The sequence below is a fragment of the Mustela erminea genome, chromosome 4 (assembly GCF_009829155.1).
Source record: "Mustela erminea isolate mMusErm1 chromosome 4, mMusErm1.Pri, whole genome shotgun sequence".
NCBI classification, from domain to species: Eukaryota; Metazoa; Chordata; class Mammalia; order Carnivora; family Mustelidae; genus Mustela; species Mustela erminea.
The window spans coordinates 18866913-18886870 of NC_045617.1; the positions used below are offsets into that span (position 1 = coordinate 18866913).

Here is a 19958-nt window from a genome sequence, read left to right on the forward strand (position 1 = left end):
AGAGAACAATGAGCATCGATTGAGGGTAGAGTTAGTCACAATCTTCCCTCAAAAAAAAAGAAGAAGAAGAAAAGGTTTTCAGTAAAAGGAAATTTAGGTGGTGGCCCTCTTTTATGGTTATTTAATATGAAATTATATTATCAATTAACATCGAATTATATTATCAATTAACAGCAATGCTTTTCTTGGCCATTTTTATCCCCTAACCAGTGAATTAAAACCTATTCATATTACAAACATGTGTAATGGGTATATACATTAGAGTACATAGGACTCTTTATTTTCCACTTAGAGATATTAATCGATGAACACAAAACTGTATATATTGAAAGTATACAATTTTTTTTTAAAGATTTTGTTTATTTATTTGACAGACAGAGATCACAAGTAGGCAGAGAGGCAGGCAGAGAGAGAGGAAGGGAAGCAGGCTCCCCGCTGAGCAGAGAGCTTGATTCAGGCTAGATCCCAGGACTCTGGGATCATGACGTGAGCCGAAGCAGAGGCTTTGACCGACTGAGCCACCCAGGCGCTCCCAAAGTATACAATTTGATAAGTTTTAATCTATGTTCTATGCCTTGAACAGGAGGAGACTTTTCCAATTTCCTCCAAAAGCTTCCACTGCTTTAGGAATCTCACAGCATGGAACTTAGAAGGGCTTGGGGAGGAAGGTACAAGAAGTCAATTGTTAGATACACACAGACCCCAGCACCAGAGCATAAAAGTGCGTATAATGGGAACTGAAAGGCAAGGAGATGAAATACCAACCATTCTCTGTCTGTGTTCTCTTCTTTGCCAACATGGCTCAGAGGAGTGTGCCACCTCCTCCATCTGGATGACCGCCCTGGGTGGCAGCGAAGGGTCCACAAGATGACTGGATCCCCAACAAATCCACTGGAGGTTAAGGCCAGGGTTCTCAGAGGCCTAAACGGACTGACCACACAGTGGGAGGGCTGGTACTGCTTGGAGAAAGGGCTATGAGTCAGTAGGCATGGTGCTGTCTTGTGTGCCACACAGCATCTTCCAAAAATTGCTGCCAAGACTTGCAATCTATTTTTGTCTTAAAGGTGACCTTGACATTCTACCCATTGTGTAGTGGGCTCTATATCCCCTGGCCTTGAATAGGGGTGCACTTTTGTGGTTGTCCCATGCAAGTTGCTATAGAAGTGAAGAGAAGGGACTTCTGAGGCAAGATCATAACTTTTTTTTTTTTTACTTTGTTCTCTTGATATGTTCATACATAGAACTCAGCCACTATGCTATAAGAAACACCAAGCAGCCACAAGGAGAATCTCAAACTATCTCTTCACAAATAACTTACTTACAAGGGGAAAAATAAAAACTATATAGTGAAGAAACCCAGTGGACATTACCTTAACCAAGTTAACAAACCAGTTAACATGACCTCTAATGAGGAAAATAGATATTATGTGTCTCCAGACATAATGCACTTGACAAAGACACAACATCACTTCAATGGTATTTCTGCAAAAAAAAAAAAAAGAAAGAAAGAAAGAAAAAAGAAAAAGAAATTTAATAACAAGAGACATCAGATAAACAAAGAGAAAGATGTTCTATAAAATAACTGTTCTGTACTCAAAAATTGCAAGATGAAGAAAGATAAAACAAGACCAAAAACTGTTTTGAATTAAAGGAAATGAAACAGGCATTTTAACTAACAGGATATGATCCTGGATTGCATCTTAAACTGGGGCAGGGAGGGATGAGAGAATAACTATAAGATTATGGGGATATAGAAATTTTAACATAGATGTTGGATTAGATAATAGCATTACATAACTATTGTTACCTCCTAATTTTGATATTTCTACTTTAGTTGTGTAAGAGAATTCGTAGTCCTTAGGAAGTATAGATGGGAATGTTTCCGACCTACTCTTAAATGGTTCAGAAAAAGGAAAATGTATGTGGGAATAATTGGCAAATTTGGAAGAACGGTATATAGAAGTTTCTCATTAGATCCTTGCAACTATACTGGAAGTTTAAAATGATGTCAAAATACAAAGCTCTTCCTGGAACCCCCCACCCCACCAAAAAAAGACGAAAAGGACATAAATGTTTAGGGGATGGGGCTCATTTGGGCACAGGCAATACTTGCTTCTAGAAGGTTCTCTGAATCCCAACAACACTTACAAGCTGGTTGTGCTTTAGGAAACAATGGGTGATCGCAGGGAATGGGGATAAACTACGGAGGATGTCATGGATGCTGGACAGGAATCTGGACCAGCACGGGACTCCCAGAGCAAAGTGATGAGTGTGTGCAAGCTCTTCCTTTTGTGACACCGTGTGGCAGTGAAGAGCTACTGCAGACTTGAGCGCCATCTCTGTTCGCCAGGATTAACCTCTGAACTCAGTTACCTCCCACAGCTGGGGAACAATTTGGGAGAAAAGACCTTAAGGAGACATTATATTTCCTATTAAATATAGTAGGTGAGTTTTCAAACGACAAAGTGGGGAGAAAAGAGATGTCACAGCGTCTGTATCCTGAGTTCATAAGGTGATGCCAGTCCTTAGCTTTGTCGGTTCCTGTCCCACAACTGTGTCGCAACCAGAGCATGTGCCAAGAGAAGATGACGAAAATACAATTGGATAAGTTCTCATGAATGGGAAAAATGCAACTGCAAAACAAATTATGTAATAGTCCCTTGGCATAATGTTGTGTTCTTGAAAAGTTATGAGTAAACTGAATTTGTATAATTGAAATAATATTTTCTTTGCACTGAGAAGCATTTAAAAAATATTATAGAATAACATTTTTAAAATGTAAAAACATTCAAACTTTCTAGTTTTGTAAGCCAAATTTTTAGTCTCTGAAAACATCATGTTTCTGTAAAGGGCAGTATTCCTACAAAGTCGGATGTTTAAATGGATAGAGACTAGTGCTAAGTCATGTAAGCTTGACAGCAGAAATTCTGTGTTTTAAAATAGTGGAGCACATGATAGAAAATAAATGTGCATATAGCTATTATGATAATTTATTGATAAGACTGGTAAGTCTTTACAACTTTTATTTTTTTATAATGCTTCATGTATTGTCAAGACTGTTTTGGTTATAAAGTGAAAAAGATCCAAATCACCTAGTTTAAGCAAGACACAAAACAAAAAAGGAATTTATTGGCTTATACAGCTGGGGAGTCCAAGAGGTGGTTCAAACTCTTGGGCATGGCTAGATACAGAAGCTCAATATTTCCTTCCTTGTCCCCCCTTCGCTCCCCCCCTCCCTTGTTTCCCTCTGTCCTACCTTCCTTCCTACCATCTATCACTGTTCTATTTTCCTCTTTATTTCTCTCACTCTTTGTACAAACAGCCTTCTCCTTAATGCCAGGGAAGACGGCCAAGAGCAGATAGAGTAAGTCTCTCGATGTGCTCTATCAGCAATGCCTGGGGTAATAGTCTGGTCCAATTTGGATCACAAGCACATCTCTGGGAGGGGAGGAGGGAGGCCATGCGACTTACAGCCCTTCCAGGATCCCGGCTCTAGATGGGGGACGGAGTAGTAGGTTACTAGGCATAGCTCACTTAAAGAACCAGGAGAAAAAGGGGAAAATGTAGTACATACAAAAACGATAGCTAAAAACCCCCATGTTTGATAAAGGCAGAGTTTTATAATGTAATTCTAATGGACCTAAACATAGGTAACCATGTATCAAAAGCTCTTTAAGGTAAATACTGAGCAAATGTATAAAGATCCATTATAATAGATTTAAAGAAGGCACAGTTTTATAAGAGCCAGAGATTTTTAAAAATCTAATGGAGATTTGGTTAAACAAATCTTACTTTATTCATGAAATAGCTTTGCCATTTATTTATATGCAAATGCATTACTGAGAGGAAAAGGTAAGTTTAAAACAGTATACATGTATAAAACAGGATATCAACAGTTTTATTTGATAAAACTATCTTCGTTTTATAATGTATTTTCTTCCTGCTTACATAGCTTTATGTGCATTTACAAAGTAGGACAGTATATACAACAAAATGTTACAAAAGGCTATTTCAGGCCAGAAAGAGATGAATGATAGATGATTTTTTTTTGCCTCTTTATATTTTCTTATTTTTCTATAGAACTACATGTAAAACAAAGCTTAAATTCTATATAATTCAAAGTTTTATGCATCAACTTTAGTTGCAAGTGCTAATCCCTTTCAAACGAGCATGGGGCCTGGAGGCAGTCAGTTTCACAACAGGTCAGTGTCAGGCCTCACTCCTTCACCTGGTTAATTTGGACAAAGTGATTTGGTCAATAAGAAATTGTAACTGTGCTGGGGCACCTGCGTGGCACAGTTGGTTAAGCACCTGACTTTGGCTTAGGTCATGATCTGCAGGTCCTGGGATGGAGTCCACTTCGGGCTCCCAGCTCAGCGGGGACCCTGCTTCTCCCTCAGCCTCTTCCCCTGCTTGTGCTCTCTCTGTCTCTCTCTCTCAAATAAATAAAATCTTACGAAGAAAATAAGGAAGGAAGAAAAAGAGAGAGAGAAAGAAAGAGAATGGAAGGAAGGAAGAAAGGAATAAATTGTAATTATGCTGACAAGAAAGGATTGTCATACATCCCAGGGACTTTATATTATGCTTATTATCAATAGCACAGATCTTTTGTCTAACATGAACACTGATCAGAAAATTATGAAGTTGTCATTAAACATCTTTGACTTGAAAAATAGAATAATCATATTACATAAATGGCTTTAACATTTTTTTTCCAGTAGAATACTTCCAAATTTTTCAGGATCAAAATTCATAAAGTGCACAAAAATTCACATTATAGAAATCATTCTAGGATTATAACCATGATATTAGCAAATCAGCCTTGAAAGAATAGATAATTCAGAAAGAAAAAGAAAGTAAGGAGGAAGGAACAAAGAGGGAAAGAAAAATTTACTAGAATTTTGCTACGTGCCAACTAAGCTCCTAGGGCAAGCACTATTATAATCAGAAAATGCCATCATGGTTACTTTTTAATTATTTAATATACAATTTTAATATGCCAAAGTTCAATTTGCAAATTAACTTTTGGGGAATCTACAATTTTAAGTTATTTCTTATTATCTTAAAATTTTAGTAGAATAATTAAATGAGGAAATAAAAGCAAGGTAAATAATTAACCCAGCTTCCATTCTACCTAGCCAATAAGTGTTTGCAAGTAATGTAACGGAAAGCAGTAAGTAATTAAGGAAATAATTTAGTGGGGAAAATGTGTTTAATAGAACAAAATAAGCTAAGCTAAATTCTGATAAATCTTTATTATAAAGATGCTGAATAATTTTTCCATTGGCAGTAGCAAAAATCTTTATTGCCTATTATAAGTTTTTGGAAATACAGTGTAGAGGGAAATTCAGCAAAATACAAAAACTGAATTATCTATTCAGTTATTTTCTTCTTTGGTTTCTATTAGTGTCCTAATTGCTTAAAGAAAGCATCAACATAAGAGAGTTGTGGTCGGCCAGATTTCAGTCATGTAACACAGCTTATTCTTCAGTGACATAGGATTCATTCTATCTTTATGATTTTATCAGTCAGGGTTCTTCAGAGAAACAGAATGAATAAGATGTGTGTATCTATAAACAGAGACTTATTTTGAGAAATTATCTCCTGCAGTCATGGAGGCTGGCATGCCCAAAATCTGCAGGGTGGGTTAGCAGGCTGGAGACCTAGGGAAGAGTTGATGCTGTATTTCAAGTCCAAAGGCCATCAACCTAGAGACCCAGGAGGAGTCAATATTGCAGCGCAAGACTGAAGGCCATCTGCTGGCAGAATTTCCCTTGCTCAGGAGGAAGTCAGTCTTTACTGCCATTTAGAAACCTCAACTGATTGGATGAGGCCCACCCACATTATGGAGGGCAATCTGCTTTCCTCAGCTGACTGATCCAAATGCTAATACCATCTAGAAACACCCTCACAGAAAGACCCAGAATAATGTTTAACCAAATATCTGGGCACCCTGTGGCCCAATTAAGTTGACATGTAAAACTAACCAGCATTCAGAAACATCCAGAATATTGTCTGGCCACATCTCTAAGCACTAAGTCCAGCCAAAGTGACACACAAAATTAACCATCACAATGACAAAAGTTAGATCTGATGCCTGAGATAAACAGTAATTTTTCTTTAGTTCCTAAACAAATGGCTTAGTTTCTCATTGAATATAAGAAAAATTAAGTTTTCCAAGTTATTTTATGAAAAAAAAAGGAAGACCTTCAGGATAAGAGAAAACCATCAGAGTTACTTATATAAAAAGGCTAACATCTGAGATGGACACTTTTGGGGTGACCAGCATTTTGACCTTCTTATGTTTGGGCAGTCTGCCACTCATGCATTATGGAAGCCAAATTCTCATCTTCTACTGAAACAACACACTTGGCTCCCATTGATTCCTGACGGCTAGAGCATATAACATAAGAACCATTTACTGGATGCTCCTCCTCACGACTTTTGTATTGAAGTAAACACACAGAGAAGGCAGAGAAAATGCATGACCCTGGCATGACCGTGGCAGCTGACTCCAAGGTCTTGAGCTTGGTGATGGTAGCAACGACAGTTTCCAATACCCACTGAGGAAGCAACAACGTAACCAGACCCCTCTCATGAAGATATTTAGCTATGTTTCATCGTCTGTCTCACTGGTTGATTCCTGTCAATTTTTCAGGCCTGTCCTCTGGCTTTCCCACCAACTTTGTGAACCACCTATACCCGTTTATTGTATTTCTTTTTGTTTATTGTACATTTCTTTTTGTTTATTGTAATCAGAAGTGGCAACCAAGAGCCCTGACCCTTGTAATCCCTTTTCTAGGAAATTTCAAAGTAAATTGTTTTGATATATTTTATAGAGTAGTTACAGCATAAGTGGGGGTATTCTGATGCACTACAAAGCCTGGATTCATTTTAGAACATAATGGTGTGTGCATTTACATCAGTTATCCAAAATCTGCATTCATATAAGACAAGATTCCCTCCTGTTGTGCACTGACTTGTGTTCCCTCAAAATTCTGAAGCCTAACTCCCAGAAATTCTAAATGCAACTGTATTTGGAGCTAGGGCTTTTCTTTAGAGAGGTGACTGAGTTAAAATGGGGTTGTTAGGGTTGGTCCTAATCCAATATGACTGGTGTCCTTACAAAAGAATAGGACGTTGGGACATGGACAAAACAAAAGGATGATCATGTGAGGACACAGCAAGAAGAGAGCCATCTGCAAGCCAGAGAGAGAGGCTTCAAAGAAACCAAACCTACCAACATCTTAATCTTGGACTTCTAGTCTCCAAAACTGTGAGAAAATAAATTTCTATTGTTTAAGCCATCCAGTCCATGGTATCTTGTTATGGCGGCCCTAGTAAACTAATATACATGCCCTGAAGTACCTTATAATTTTGTAAAGAGAGATAAGCATGAATAAGAAAAAAATACAGATGCTAAGATATAAATTGCACGTGGCATGGCGGAGAATAAAAGAGAGTTAGGGAAGAAGGGTTAGGAAAATGCTATGTGAATTTAGATATTATTTGTCTTATTTTTAAGCAAAATCTTTTCTTGAGCCAAACCTCATATAAATACTAGTTGCTTAAGCTTAAGAAAAATGAAAATGTGTTTGGCTAATTAACATACCATCACAAATGAAATGCAATAAGAGCAAATTATAAAGCAACTGATGGAGGGAAAAGAAGAAAAAAAAAAAACCCAAACACCAAAATCCAAGCCTTAACATCCTGTTTTTAAAGCTTTGTCTGATGAATTTTTTTAACATATTAATATACCAACAAATGTAAATATATATTATACCAACAGAAAAACTATAAATCTAGTATCAACTTATTCTTGTAAAGCAAGGTGGCAAAATTTGGTACCAGGCCATCAGCTGTGAACATCCTATGAAGCAAATCTCCCACTAGGTCAACTAAGACCAGAATCTATAGGGATAGTTTAATGCTTCAGAAAACGAGACTTCACTGTAGAGAAAAGGAAAGCACTAAACAATGCAGTCTCTGCCATTATGCCCACTCAGGTGGAGGTCACTGCGATGTTAAGGGAAGTGTGGTAATCTCTTGGGGCACAGCAATGTAAAATTTGGATGAAAAAGGTCATGGGTCCACTCTAGCTCAATGGAACTAGAAAAAAAGAAAAAAAAAAGGTCAGTTAGAAAAGAGCAAGAGAAGGTGGAGAGAAAGTCAGTTGGCATTATCTAACCTTCACTGCTCCTACATAATATCTGTTCTAGGTTGTTAGCATTCCCTGTCCAGGTTCATAGGAAAAAAGATACTGAAGTTTCAATAATTTGTGGTTCTAATTAAGTGCTTTTGTTTAATACCTCAACTTCCTTGTATTCACATTAGCACAAATGGGATAAAAGTGTATCAGTTTTTCTCTGCTAACTACCAATCGGAGGCAGTTTCCCAATTAAACCCATCTGGAGCTAATATGCAGTTTTCTAGGAATTTTCACATTTCTCCCTCAAGATGGCAAAGAAGAATCTAGAACTCACCCTAAGCTGGATATATCTGTGGGTTCACAGTGTAAGGAAACATTTCTCAGTGCTAACAACACTTCATATTGGTCACAAACTCTGAAGCCATGGAGATTTTATCCCGTCTTGCAAGCTAATTAAGTTAACTCGTTAGTTTCACGGACTCTGGCTACCTCAGGAGATTCCTGGATCGGACCCAAAGTACTTCACTTCCCACAGCACAGTAAGCTGCATGAGCATCAACTTGCATGAGCTGCAACATCAACTGGTGTCTGTTGCTTTTGCCCCCCTAAGTCCCAGAAAGAACACATAACGGACCCAGAGGACAACGTGCACATACAGTGGGTTGTACAGCAGAAGAGAAACCCACAACTAAGGGCCCAGATTTCTTAGCAGGCAACCAGAAGCCAGTCTCTCCTACCCTGAGAGTGAGTCGTTAGTACTGACACATTAGATAGGATATGGTCACCATCCTAGTTAGGCATCCATTTGGAAAGCAACTAGCTTTCCAAACTGCCTAGTCTCAGGAGACAGAGAAGCCTGGCCATCTAGCATATTCAGCAAGAACGTGTGGGACACTTGCCAAGAACGTGCGGGGCCAGCCTCTTCTAACAATCCGCCCCACGAGTTCTTCACAGAACTGACATTTTCACATGAATTTACAACCCTGTTGACCACTCTGATTAATCTGACTGGCAGAGGCCTCATTCAATCTGTCTCATACAGCATTTAATTAAGGTCCTGTCACCAATAGCCAAGTGGCAGGATGAGACTAATCTGTCATATTGATCTCAATCATGTCCCTAGGTTCCTGGAATCTCATATGCCATTAGCATCTACCTTAGAAGGCCACTGGCTTTCTCCTTATGGCTCTGATTTGACCTTCCTATCTGCTCTGAGGCATTAATCCAAGTTCAGCTGATGGTATTGAGGATGGTCCAAAATCTGTCTTCTAGAGCAATTCTAGTATCTAGAACAACTCTGGCCAGTGAGTTGAGACAGACCTGCCTTCTAAGGCTCAGGTGGCATCACTGATCACTCAGGGACAGATTTCTTACCATCTTTTCTAACCGACTGACTCACATCATCAGGATAACAGAGTGCACATAAATGAGTCCATTACTCCTCTGGTAACTAAGGGTGACTCTGTTTTAGAGAGATCTCCACTGTCTTCTGGAGCCTATGCAATCTATTGGTGCGTCCCTAAATACTTGAAAATCTCTTATGACTACAGCGAGGGTGCAAGTTACTGTGATCTTGGAAGCAGTAAAATTAATGCCTGGCTTCCATACCATAAGTACAGTCCTGGGAGTGAATAGGTTATCCCCAGAAAGAAAGTGTTGATTACAGTTGTTGGGCATCCCTAGCGAGATCACCCTACGTCTCAAAGGACAGGTCAGGTTGACAGTGTCTCTGACATGGTGAAGAAGTACCCCCCACCAGGAGGAAAGTTACACAAGAAGGATACTGTCCAGCCATCTGTCTATAAACCTACTTCCTGGTTGGTGTTCCTGGGTCGTGCAGTCAGTTAAGCATCTGACTCCTGGTTTTATCTCAGGTCATGATTTCAGGGTTGTAAGATTGAGCCCCACATCTCCGGAGTCTGCTTGAGATTCTCTCTCCCTCTCCCACTGCCTCTCTCCCCACTTAAAATAAACAAATCTTTAAAAACAACAGCAGCAGCAGCAACCCTATTTCCTGGTATTCAGCCTGAAATCCCTTGTTTCCTCCTCATTGCAAGGCAATACACTGTAGGGCCATTTAATTCCCAGTTGATTATGCAACATGGTCAGATGTTTGCCACTGGTTCCCATGGACTTCCCTCAACTTCCATTGGTTGACAAAGCTCTTATCTTTCCATTTTTAGAAAGTTATGTCATTCTCAGCATCCTAACCTCATCACCAAAAACTAAAGAAATGAGATTTTACCCTATTTGCAAGCTAACAAGCTAGCCAACCACAGTTTCATAGATGCTAGTATAAGGCACAAGACTCCTGTGCTAAAGACAAAGATAATTTATTCTTCACAACCATAGCAGTGACCAGAGTATAAGTATTATCTTTGGGGGGCTGCCAAGCCTCAGTTCCTACACTTGTCGTGCATTGCATTATAAGAGATGAATCCTGAATTCAGAGAAATTGAATCTTTTATAATGGGTAGTAAGCAATCCCTACCTTTCCTCCAGAAGAAGCCATTTTCTCTATCTTCCAAAGCTGTCCTCTATACAAACACTTTGAATAGACTGTTTGGAAAGAAGGATATTTAGTACCTCCACTCAAAACATTCAAAAACCCACAGAAAGCTAGCTCTCAACAGAGATCTGTAATTTCTTAGTGGAAATTACCAGAAGCCACTAACCTCTAATTCCTATTTCACATGAGGTAGGATTGTACTCAACTACATTTAACAAAATCTTGACTACAAAGGTTTAACCAAATGTTTGTTTTGAATTGGGTTCTTTTTCCCCCTGCAGGTAACCAGAAGTCCAGAGGTGGACAGTACAGGTCTAGTACAGGTATAAATGAGGTCTGCAGGACATAGGTCCCTATCCTCCTGCTTCACTATCTTCATCATTTGGCTTTCCACCTGCTGGTCCCAACAAGCATACTCCCCCTCCATTTATAGAATGCTGGTGCTCAGTTGAAAGAAGTAATTATCACATTTGAAGGAAAGTTAAAAATTTTGACATAGGAAAAATGAAGAATTAAGATACACATGCAGGGTGACTGGGAGATACCAGCATGTAGATCTTTCCCAGACACAGAATGGTCTAGAATTTTACTAGAAAATTTGTTTAAGTGGATCAAAGTAATACTTTGTTTTAAGGGACAGGAACAAAGCATTGCTCGGTTAACAGGCTAACAGGGGTTACTTGAAAAGTTCAATGCAACTGAATAATTCAGCAAATACGCTGTGATTCAAAAAATATGTTTTTAGCGCTCCTGGGTGGCTCAGTCAATTAAGGGTCTCACTCTTGATTTTGGCTCAGGTCAGAAGAGTCTGCTTAAAATTCCCTCTCCCTCTGCCCCTACCCACTACCTCCTCCCTCCTCCCCCCAACCCATCATGGGCACACACATTCTCTCTCAAATAAATAAATCTTAAAAAACAGAAAAACCAAAAATATGTTTTTTTTGAAATATTTTATTTATTTATTTGACACAGAGAGAGATATCACAAGCAGGCAGACAGTCGGGAAGAGAGAGGGAGGAAGCAGTCTCCCTGCTGACTAGAGAGCCCAATGCGGGGCTTGATCCCAGAAACCCAAGATCACAACCTGAGCCGAAGGCAGAGGGCTTAACCCACTAGCCACCCAGGCGCCCCCCAAAAATGTGTTTTTAATAAAATTTGGAAGTTTTAAATTTTATTACACAAATGCACAGTTCAAATAACACTGTAATCTTTGTTCGGTGCTACTGTTCAGATGACTGATTTATGGCTTATAGTACTGCGTAAAAATAGGAATCACACTTCTGAGGAAATCAGAATTCAGCTTGAGGCTGGTTTAGCTTGTGACAATACCCTAGTGTTAGTTATTATACTTCTCCACCTTCTGTATTACCTTATGGAATTGCTACATAGAATTTAACACCAAGAAACCTAAATTTCCTTAGAGTAGAAATAAGCTGCTATGAACAATTCCTTTACAGTAACTAAAAATTAGAGTATCTGCTACAGTTAGTATCAGGGTTTCATTTTTAGCATAAGCTGAGGCAATCGGTTTCTAAATAGTTTCTAAATACTCCGTCGGTTCTATACAGTCTAAATAACCCATTTATGTTTAACAGATCCTTTCACTGAATAATCCCAAAGCACTAAACATCTTCGAGATTATAAACTCATATAGACGGAGAAGGAAAATCGTTTGAGAATAAAGACAATCCTCAATTATGCATTCTGTGAATTTACATGTTCTCAACTTGTTACCTTCCCCTGTATACTGTCTAAAACTCTTTTATCTAATGGTAAAAAGGGTTGATAGAGACGAGTTTGAATATGGTAAATGAAATTAGAACTTGTCATTCGATTTCAATAACTGTATGTTAGCTCTAATAATCTAAAGTTCATTATAGATGTTTAGGCACATAATTCTCTTGGCCTGCTCCTATCACCAGTAAGATATCCTTCCCCAATGTCAGTTTCTAAGGGTAAAATAATTGCTTCTAATAGTTTAAAATTATTAAATAAGGGCGCCTGGATGGCTCAGTCATTAAGCAACTGCTGCCTTCGGCTCAGGTCAGGATCCCAGGGACCTGGGACAGAGTCCTGCTTTGGGTTCCCTGCTCAGCCGGGAGCCTACTTTTCCCTCTCCCTCTGCCCCTCCCCCTGCTTGTACTTTCTGTCTCTGGCAAAAAAATAAATAAATAATTTTTAAAAAATAAGTAAAATTATTAAATAATAAATGACAAGTTCCTCAACAATCAAAATATGCCCAGGCCCTTCTCACATGTTCAAGGTTAGCTACTGTGGATGCAAACAATAATTATTACTAATACTGTAACAATAATCATAATAATTCTGTATATTTACATGGTTTTTCATTGTTTAAAAACAATTCCATATTTTGAGCCACTCAATATTTATATGAGAAAATATTCTTCAAATAATACTGCCTCATTTTACATATAAGGCAATTTAGACCAAAAAAAGTTTAAGGGACTTGTCCCATGTCATAGGCATAGAGATACAATTATATCCAAGACAGACATAGTCCCTCCTCTTGCTAAACTATTGTAATGAGAAGTTCAGAGGAGTTGTGAGCAACCTTAACATGGTGTTGAGCTAGAGCGGAACGAGTCCCAAGGACAGACAACGTGAAGGACAAAGAAATAGACCTGGGGGCAGAGTGGTACCCAAAGGATGGGAAATTTTCCTGAAGTAAATAAAGTCTCATTTCAGACTTCACTGTGTTGGTTCTGAGAATATTAGCTTCTTTTCAGAATCTATCAAGTTGATTTGGGACTTTATAGAGTAAACTGTGAAAGTCAATACTTCCTAATTAACTTTAAGCCAGTGTTTTTCACACTACTGCTCTGGTACCAACCATTATCAGTTACATGGGGTGCTTATTAAAAAGATCTGGCAGGAGGCGGGGGAAGAGGTTACTTCAGACCTAACCTTCTTGGGGTGAGAGCCAAGAAAATTGCTGCTTTAACTATAAATACCTTGGGGATTTTGAAGTCAAATAGCAAAATAAAGATATTTTTGGTAGTGGCTCCAATGGCTCCTGCTTCCTGCTTCAAGACGACTCCCCCCACCCTTTTTTTTTTTTTTTTGGATGGGTATGGAAGAGTGTGTATTTGGCTATTTAGGAAAAATTATAAAAGGTATAGTTGGGGTAAGAGTACTATATTGCAAGCTGTCAGTACCCCCACCCTTCACATGCAATGTGGTTGGCTTGGAATAGGTGCTTGATAAATATTGTTGACTTGATGAGACACAGGTATTTTTAACTTCCATGAGTTTTGAAAGTGCCTTCTTTTAGCTTTCTGCTCCAATCTTCCAGTGTCCAGCCAGCAGCAGTAGTGTAATGGAGAAAGGGTGTGCGGATTTGGGGGAAAGACTGAATGAATTGAAACCCCAGATTCTCAACAGTTGAGAGGACCAGGTTCCTTAATCTGCCCCCATTTATAAAGAAGTAATAGAAATAACACATCCCAGAGTTTGGGGGAGTCTTAAATGAATTAACAGATATCTACCATATATAGATATCAATGAAAATACTGTAAGCGCAAATGCTCAGAACGGCGCTTTACGCCCCAATGCAAATGCGTTCTATAAATATTCAAACCCAGGCAGGACACTCTACAACTCCTTATCTGTAATACGTCCCCTTAACAGGTCAGAATCTCGGAGCAATTACCAGCAAAAAAAAAAAAAAAAAAACAAAAAAAGAAAGAAAGAACAAACGAGAAACCTGAAGCGACCCGGCCCAGGGACCGTGGGCTGCACGCTAGCGCGTTCGAAGAGGCCGGAAGGGGTGCAGTAGTGGTCTCTCCCCGCCCGGTTTGCGGCACGTGGTCCGCTCGGGCGGGAGCTTCGCGACAGTGGGGGAGGGGAGCGGCGTGGGACGACGCGGAGGGGGTCTAGGCGGCCAAGGCTACGGTTGGGAAGACGCCACTGCGCAGGCTCCGGATAGGCGCAACCACCGCGCGAAGATCGAGAGGGGGGAAGCGTTCACTCGGCTCTGCGCTCCTTCTATCTACTTGCGGAGCAACAGACTAACCGTTTTTTTCGTTTCACGACTGCAATTGGCGTCGCCCTATGCAAGGGATAATCGACAGAAAGCCTCTTATCTCAAGACTGAAGAGACTTCTTTTTCTAGTCGGGCCCCTTTGTCCCCTGTAAAGGCCACAGTGGACACGTCCCACCTCCCCTCGGCCTCCGGAGGTGGTTTGGCTGCCCCCTCCCCCTCCCCAGTGTCGCGAGTTGGCGCCGCTGCCACCCCCCGCTCCGAGCTCTCGGCCCCTCGGCCGGGCGGTACCGAGTCCTCCCGGCGTCCCCTCCTCTCCTCCCTCCGGCCAGCCCTTCCCTGCGGGACTGCCACCCCCACCTTCGCTCCAGCCCTTTTCTCTCCCCGCCGAGCCGCGGCGGCCGCAGCAGCAGCAGCAGCAGGAGGAGGAGCCGGAGCCGGGAGGCGGCGGTGGCCGGGGAGCCCATGGCGTACAGTCAGGGAGGCGGCAAGAAGAAAGTCTGCTACTACTATGATGGTGAGCGGCCCGGCCAGCAGGAGGCTGGGTGGGCAGGGCTGGGGATCCAGGCCCGAAGCCGCGCCGGGCTCCGCGGCCGCCGACGCGAGTGGGCGCCGGTGCTGAGGGGTGGGAAGGAGGAGGGACCGGCGTCTGGCCGCATCTTAACCCATTCCCGACCCGACGCCGTCCGGGGGAGCCCCTCCGCGGCGAGCGGCCCCCGCGGGTTCGGCGGCGGGAGCCAGGTGGACGCCCCCTTTTCTGTCCTGCCGCTCTACTCCTGCAGTACGGTCCGCCGCCCCGCGGGCGGCCGCCTGTGGGACGGTGCCGGCCTACCCCGTCTTCGTGAAGGCGGCCAAGGGGATGGCCTGCCGGCTCTCTTCGCTTGCCACTTGCGGGGGCGGAGGTGCGGGGTCCCCGGCTTCGGCTCCGACCCCTCCCCCCCCCCCGAATCAAAATATCTACCCCGGCCCGGACTTCACACAAAGCCCCGCGGCCGCGGGCGCCCCGCCCCCAGCCCCCTCTTCCCCCTCCCCCGCCCCGTCACCGCTCGCTCCCGCCCCGCCCCTCCCTTCCTCTCGGTCTCGGGCTGGCCGGCGGCCTCGGCTCCTTTCTCCGCCTCCCGCTTCAGCCGGGACCCCTCGACCGGATCGGTCCTGGCGAGTAGTTACCGAGGGTCGGGGCCTCCGTCCGCCTTGGGACACACGGACTCTGCCGTTTCGCCTGGGCTCCATCACTCTCCTTTGTTCGCCGGGTTCTTTGAGCGCCACTTTCTCAGGATTCAAATGAAAAGGCTTCACTTCCTCGATAAAAAAAAAAAAAAAAAAATGGGGTTTTCGAGTTTGAGGTAGTTTGTCTTCGCGGGAAATGGGACGGTGTTAGGGAAACGTGGAGCCGTGACTGCTTGTGTTGCAGAGCAGACTGGATGGGTTCTGGCTTGCCTCTGTGAGAGGCGGTTACCACCCACTTCTTTGTGGCTCTTTGTTCGATCAGGAAATAGACCCTACTTTGGAGGTTTAGGGGAGCATGGGCATCTTGTTTGTGAAAGCTGTTCCTAGGTGTTGGGAGTTTTGGTGTAGGGAAACTTCAAGGAGTAATGCAGCAGTACTGAATAATCAGGTAAGCTCGAGCTTGCGGTGCAGAAATTATGAAAGAGAATGTAATTCTAGGGGTTCTCTGATTTGAAAGTTGAGCAGGAACATTAAATCTCTTGAATCCTGTTTCCTGTGGAAATGCAGTAGTAACCTGTTTTTGCAGATTTCTCAAAGACATTAATTTGGTAAATAGTTTTTACTGGGTTACTCTCGAGAGAAGGATTTCGAATATTTTTCTAAGAACCTAGGCTCAGTGACCTGCAGGTCCTATTTGGTCTGTTTGAAGCAATACGCATCTTGAAAGATGTTTCCTGCATATGGTGTATTATCTCTATATTACAAAACCTTAGGTAGAGAGACCTTAGAGGTCTAGGTCAGAGTAAGTCTGATTTTAATTTGAAAATGGCCATACCATATTACTTCACTTAACAAAGATGAATCTTTTAATGCCTGACTATAAAATGAGCACCTGTGTCATTTGTGGAAGAACTTAAATTCATACAGAAGAAATCTGAATTGTTTGGTATTTAATGGCGGTACTAAATAGTTAACAGCTATATGTTTAAAAATATCTTTTGAGAGCACTACATATATGTGTAATACAAATCGCAATTATGCCGTCCTGGAGGACTAAAGAGTACATTTTAATTTAATATGAATTATATTTGGTAAAGTCATTCTTTTAAGTTCTCATGCATATTTTGAGACAATGGTAAAATCCAATCCCTGCATTCCCTGACCAAATTGAAAAGTAAATAACTGTATGTTTGAGTTAATTTTTTAAAAAGATGCTGTTCCTAATGTTTAGAGACTTGTTCTTGTCGGGTTGGGGTAAAAGAGAAAGGTTTAAAAAGTTGGGGAGGTTGGTGCCAGGGCTCTTCCTACAGCTGTTGGTTGCTATTGATAGTGATAGGCTCTGATGAAGTAAGCTGCTTGTAACTTCTTGTTACCAGACTTGAATTGTAGAACCCAGGGGTACACTTATGTAGCAGTTTTATGAATAGCTGTTTGTTTCTGGGCCTCTTTATGATGAGTCTTTGCTGAGGGAATGGAATGCCTAGGGCAGGAAATGTACTTGATAGGTAGAGTGGAAATATCCAGGTCCAGTGATTGTCACTTAATACTTTATTCTAGACCATTCAGATGCTTTATTGATGGCCAGCACTAAATCTTTCATTGGAAATCTTTCATTAGGTTATATGCCTTTTGTCTAAGGCTCATGCCTCATTTTCAGAATGGAATTTTTAGTTGCTTTCATTTGGACTATTCTTTGGGTTTCGGGGGGCTAAAAAAACTGTTTTGTAGAAATTATTAAATGGGTTGGGTATCATTATTGCCAGTTATTAGTATGTGATAGTATATATACTAAACTTTGAACAATTCTAAAAGCTTACATTTTCATTACTTAAAAACCCTATTTTGTCATCTTAAAAAGGTAGTGGTATTTTTTTTCTTTTTGGCGGGGGTGGGGAGGAGTAGATGTAAGTAAAGCAGTTTCTGCACCAAAGAATTCAGAGATTTGAAGGTAAACTGTGGATTGGGTTAGAACTAAAAATCTGTTAGCCTAGGGCGCCTGGGTGACTCAGTTGGTTAAGTGGCTGCCTTCCCCTCAGTACATGATCCCAGGGTCCTGGGATCGAGTCCCACCCACATCTGGCTCCCTGCTCAGCAGGGAGCCTGCTTTTCCCTCTGCCTGCCTCTTCCTCTGCTGTACTTTCTGTCAAATAAATAAATAAAATCTTTTTAAAAAGTAAAATAAAAACCTGCTGGCTTACTAAATTATTTTGTTTTAGCTTGATAAAGTAGGAAAAAGAAAGATAAATACAGGAATGAAATAGTGGGTTCTATAACCATAGGAGTTCTACCTTTAGGCTTAGTGGGACCATTGGCACACTCCTGGCAACACAGAATATTTAGCAAATGAAAGGACCGTCTAAAGACATGTATTCTTCTCTGCGTGCTTTAACAGTGTTCAGTATTAAACTTTTCAGATGACTGGAATGCTGGTTCCAGCTGAACCTTCAGGCTTTGATGGATGAGGAAGTATGCTTAAATCTTTGAGGAAAGTAAGAGAAGTTCACTTTTCTTACTGTAGATATTTAACCCATACCCCCACAAAGTTTTCAAAAATTTAGTTCTAAATCTTGGTCATCTTTTATATATTGCATGATTATTGGTACTCTGTAAAATGATATGCCTAGTGGCTGAGATACCTTCTGACTGTATGTTTTGAATTCTGTACTTAAATGTAAGTAGCAAACCAACTGTGTTAGTCCCATATTACAGTACTCAAAATTGTATTTTATCTAGGGGGCGCCTGGGTGGAGTAGTCCCTTAAGTGTCAGACTCCTGAATTCAGCTCAGGTCGTGATCCTCAGGGCCTTGATGGAGCCCTGCGTCTTGCTCTGTGCTTATTAGCACAAAGAGTCTGCTGGAGATTATCCCTCTCCCTCTGGCCCTTCCCTTGCTCCTTCTCTCGTGTGCTCTCTCACACATAAATAAAATCTTTATTAAGAAATAATTTATAATATTTTATCTAGAAATGTTAAGTGTAATTTATTTTGAATTAAGCTTTAGGCCAATCACATTTAGTGCCTATTTTATAATGTATACAACATAATAGGGTTGTATATAAACATAATTTATATAATTGTACAGATACTGCTCTGTGCTTTTGTTTTTTCCTCTTTCAATAGGGTGCATCAAAATGTTTGGAAACCAGTGGTGCAGTGAAAAACTCTCAACACTATCCAAAGAATATAAAATTTACCAAGTTCATGCCTCCCGGTATACCCGTAGTTTAGGAGATTATAAGAATTTATTTGGCAGCCAACTAATTGACAGATTTTCCTAGACCTTTATTTGTAACAGCGGTGCCAGTCTTTTGGTAGATAGCCTTTAATAAAATTGCTTGTGTTCTTAGCTATAGTGTAAATATCATCCATAAAATAGGTTATCATTTCTTCCAAAATAGGTAATCAGCAAAGCAGAGTGCTGAATGACTTACAGCAGCAGTTTATAAATACCAGAATTTTTAAGATTTTATTTATTTGAGAGAGAGAGTGCGAGCAAGCGAGGCGGAAGGAGCAGAGGGAGAGGGACAAGCAGACTCCGCACTGAGCACGGAGTCCTTTGTGCCAGTAGTCTTAATCACACATTATTGTTTAAACATAGTAGGGTGTAATCCTCAAATAAAACAGCTTTTCTTATATTTGGATCCTCTTCCCTAGCTATACTTCACTACTCGTTTCCTTCAGATTTCACCTAATCAGACTTTTTTCCTGTTACCTTAATGCTGATGATTGCTTTTCTCCTTACCACTTGTACTTTTACCCTATTTCTAACACGAAAATTTTGTCCTCTTCACTAGCATATAAGTTGGAGGACAGAGTCTGTTTTGCTTACATCTGTATCTCTACCATCTAACTAAAAATTAAAGATTTTTTGAATTATTGGTAAATAAATGATTTATACCTTATCTTTATGGATCGAGCACTTTTATATAACACTCTGCTGCTTACAAGCACTCTGAGTTACAGACAGGTTAGGATCAGTGGCATTTTGTCTGTTTTATAGATGAAAATAGACTAGTATCCCTGTTTGACCTCAGTCCACTCCTTATCCTCTACCATACTGACTAGTTTTAATATCCAAGAAGAGGTCAGTATCTTGCATCTAAAGATTTTTCTTCTTTCTTTTTTTGGTGA

General features: G+C 40.9%; 1 protein-coding gene and 1 long non-coding RNA gene across 3 annotated transcripts in view; one reads left to right on the forward strand and one right to left on the reverse strand.

Moving 5' to 3' along the window:
* Positions 1-477: 477 nt before the first annotated feature.
* LOC116588089 lies at positions 478-14768 on the reverse strand. Its single transcript, XR_004284774.1, has 4 exons — positions 14386-14768; positions 10644-10711; positions 766-1482; positions 478-655 (listed from the first exon to the last, which is right to left on the reverse strand). It is a non-coding gene; the product is annotated as an uncharacterized LOC116588089 (long non-coding RNA).
* Positions 14769-14819: 51 nt separating this feature from the next.
* Positions 14820-19958, forward strand: part of HDAC2 (histone deacetylase 2) — a 30307-nt gene continuing 25168 nt past the window's right edge. The window contains exon 1 of one of the 2 annotated variants that reach the window (XM_032338781.1): positions 14820-15178. In XM_032338781.1, the coding sequence (XP_032194672.1) occupies positions 15127-15178 (52 nt within the window). In that variant the 5' untranslated portion in view covers positions 14820-15126. Of the gene's footprint in view, positions 15179-15745; positions 16277-19958 lie in introns of those variants that run through there. The other variant, XM_032338782.1, reaches the window with a different exon arrangement.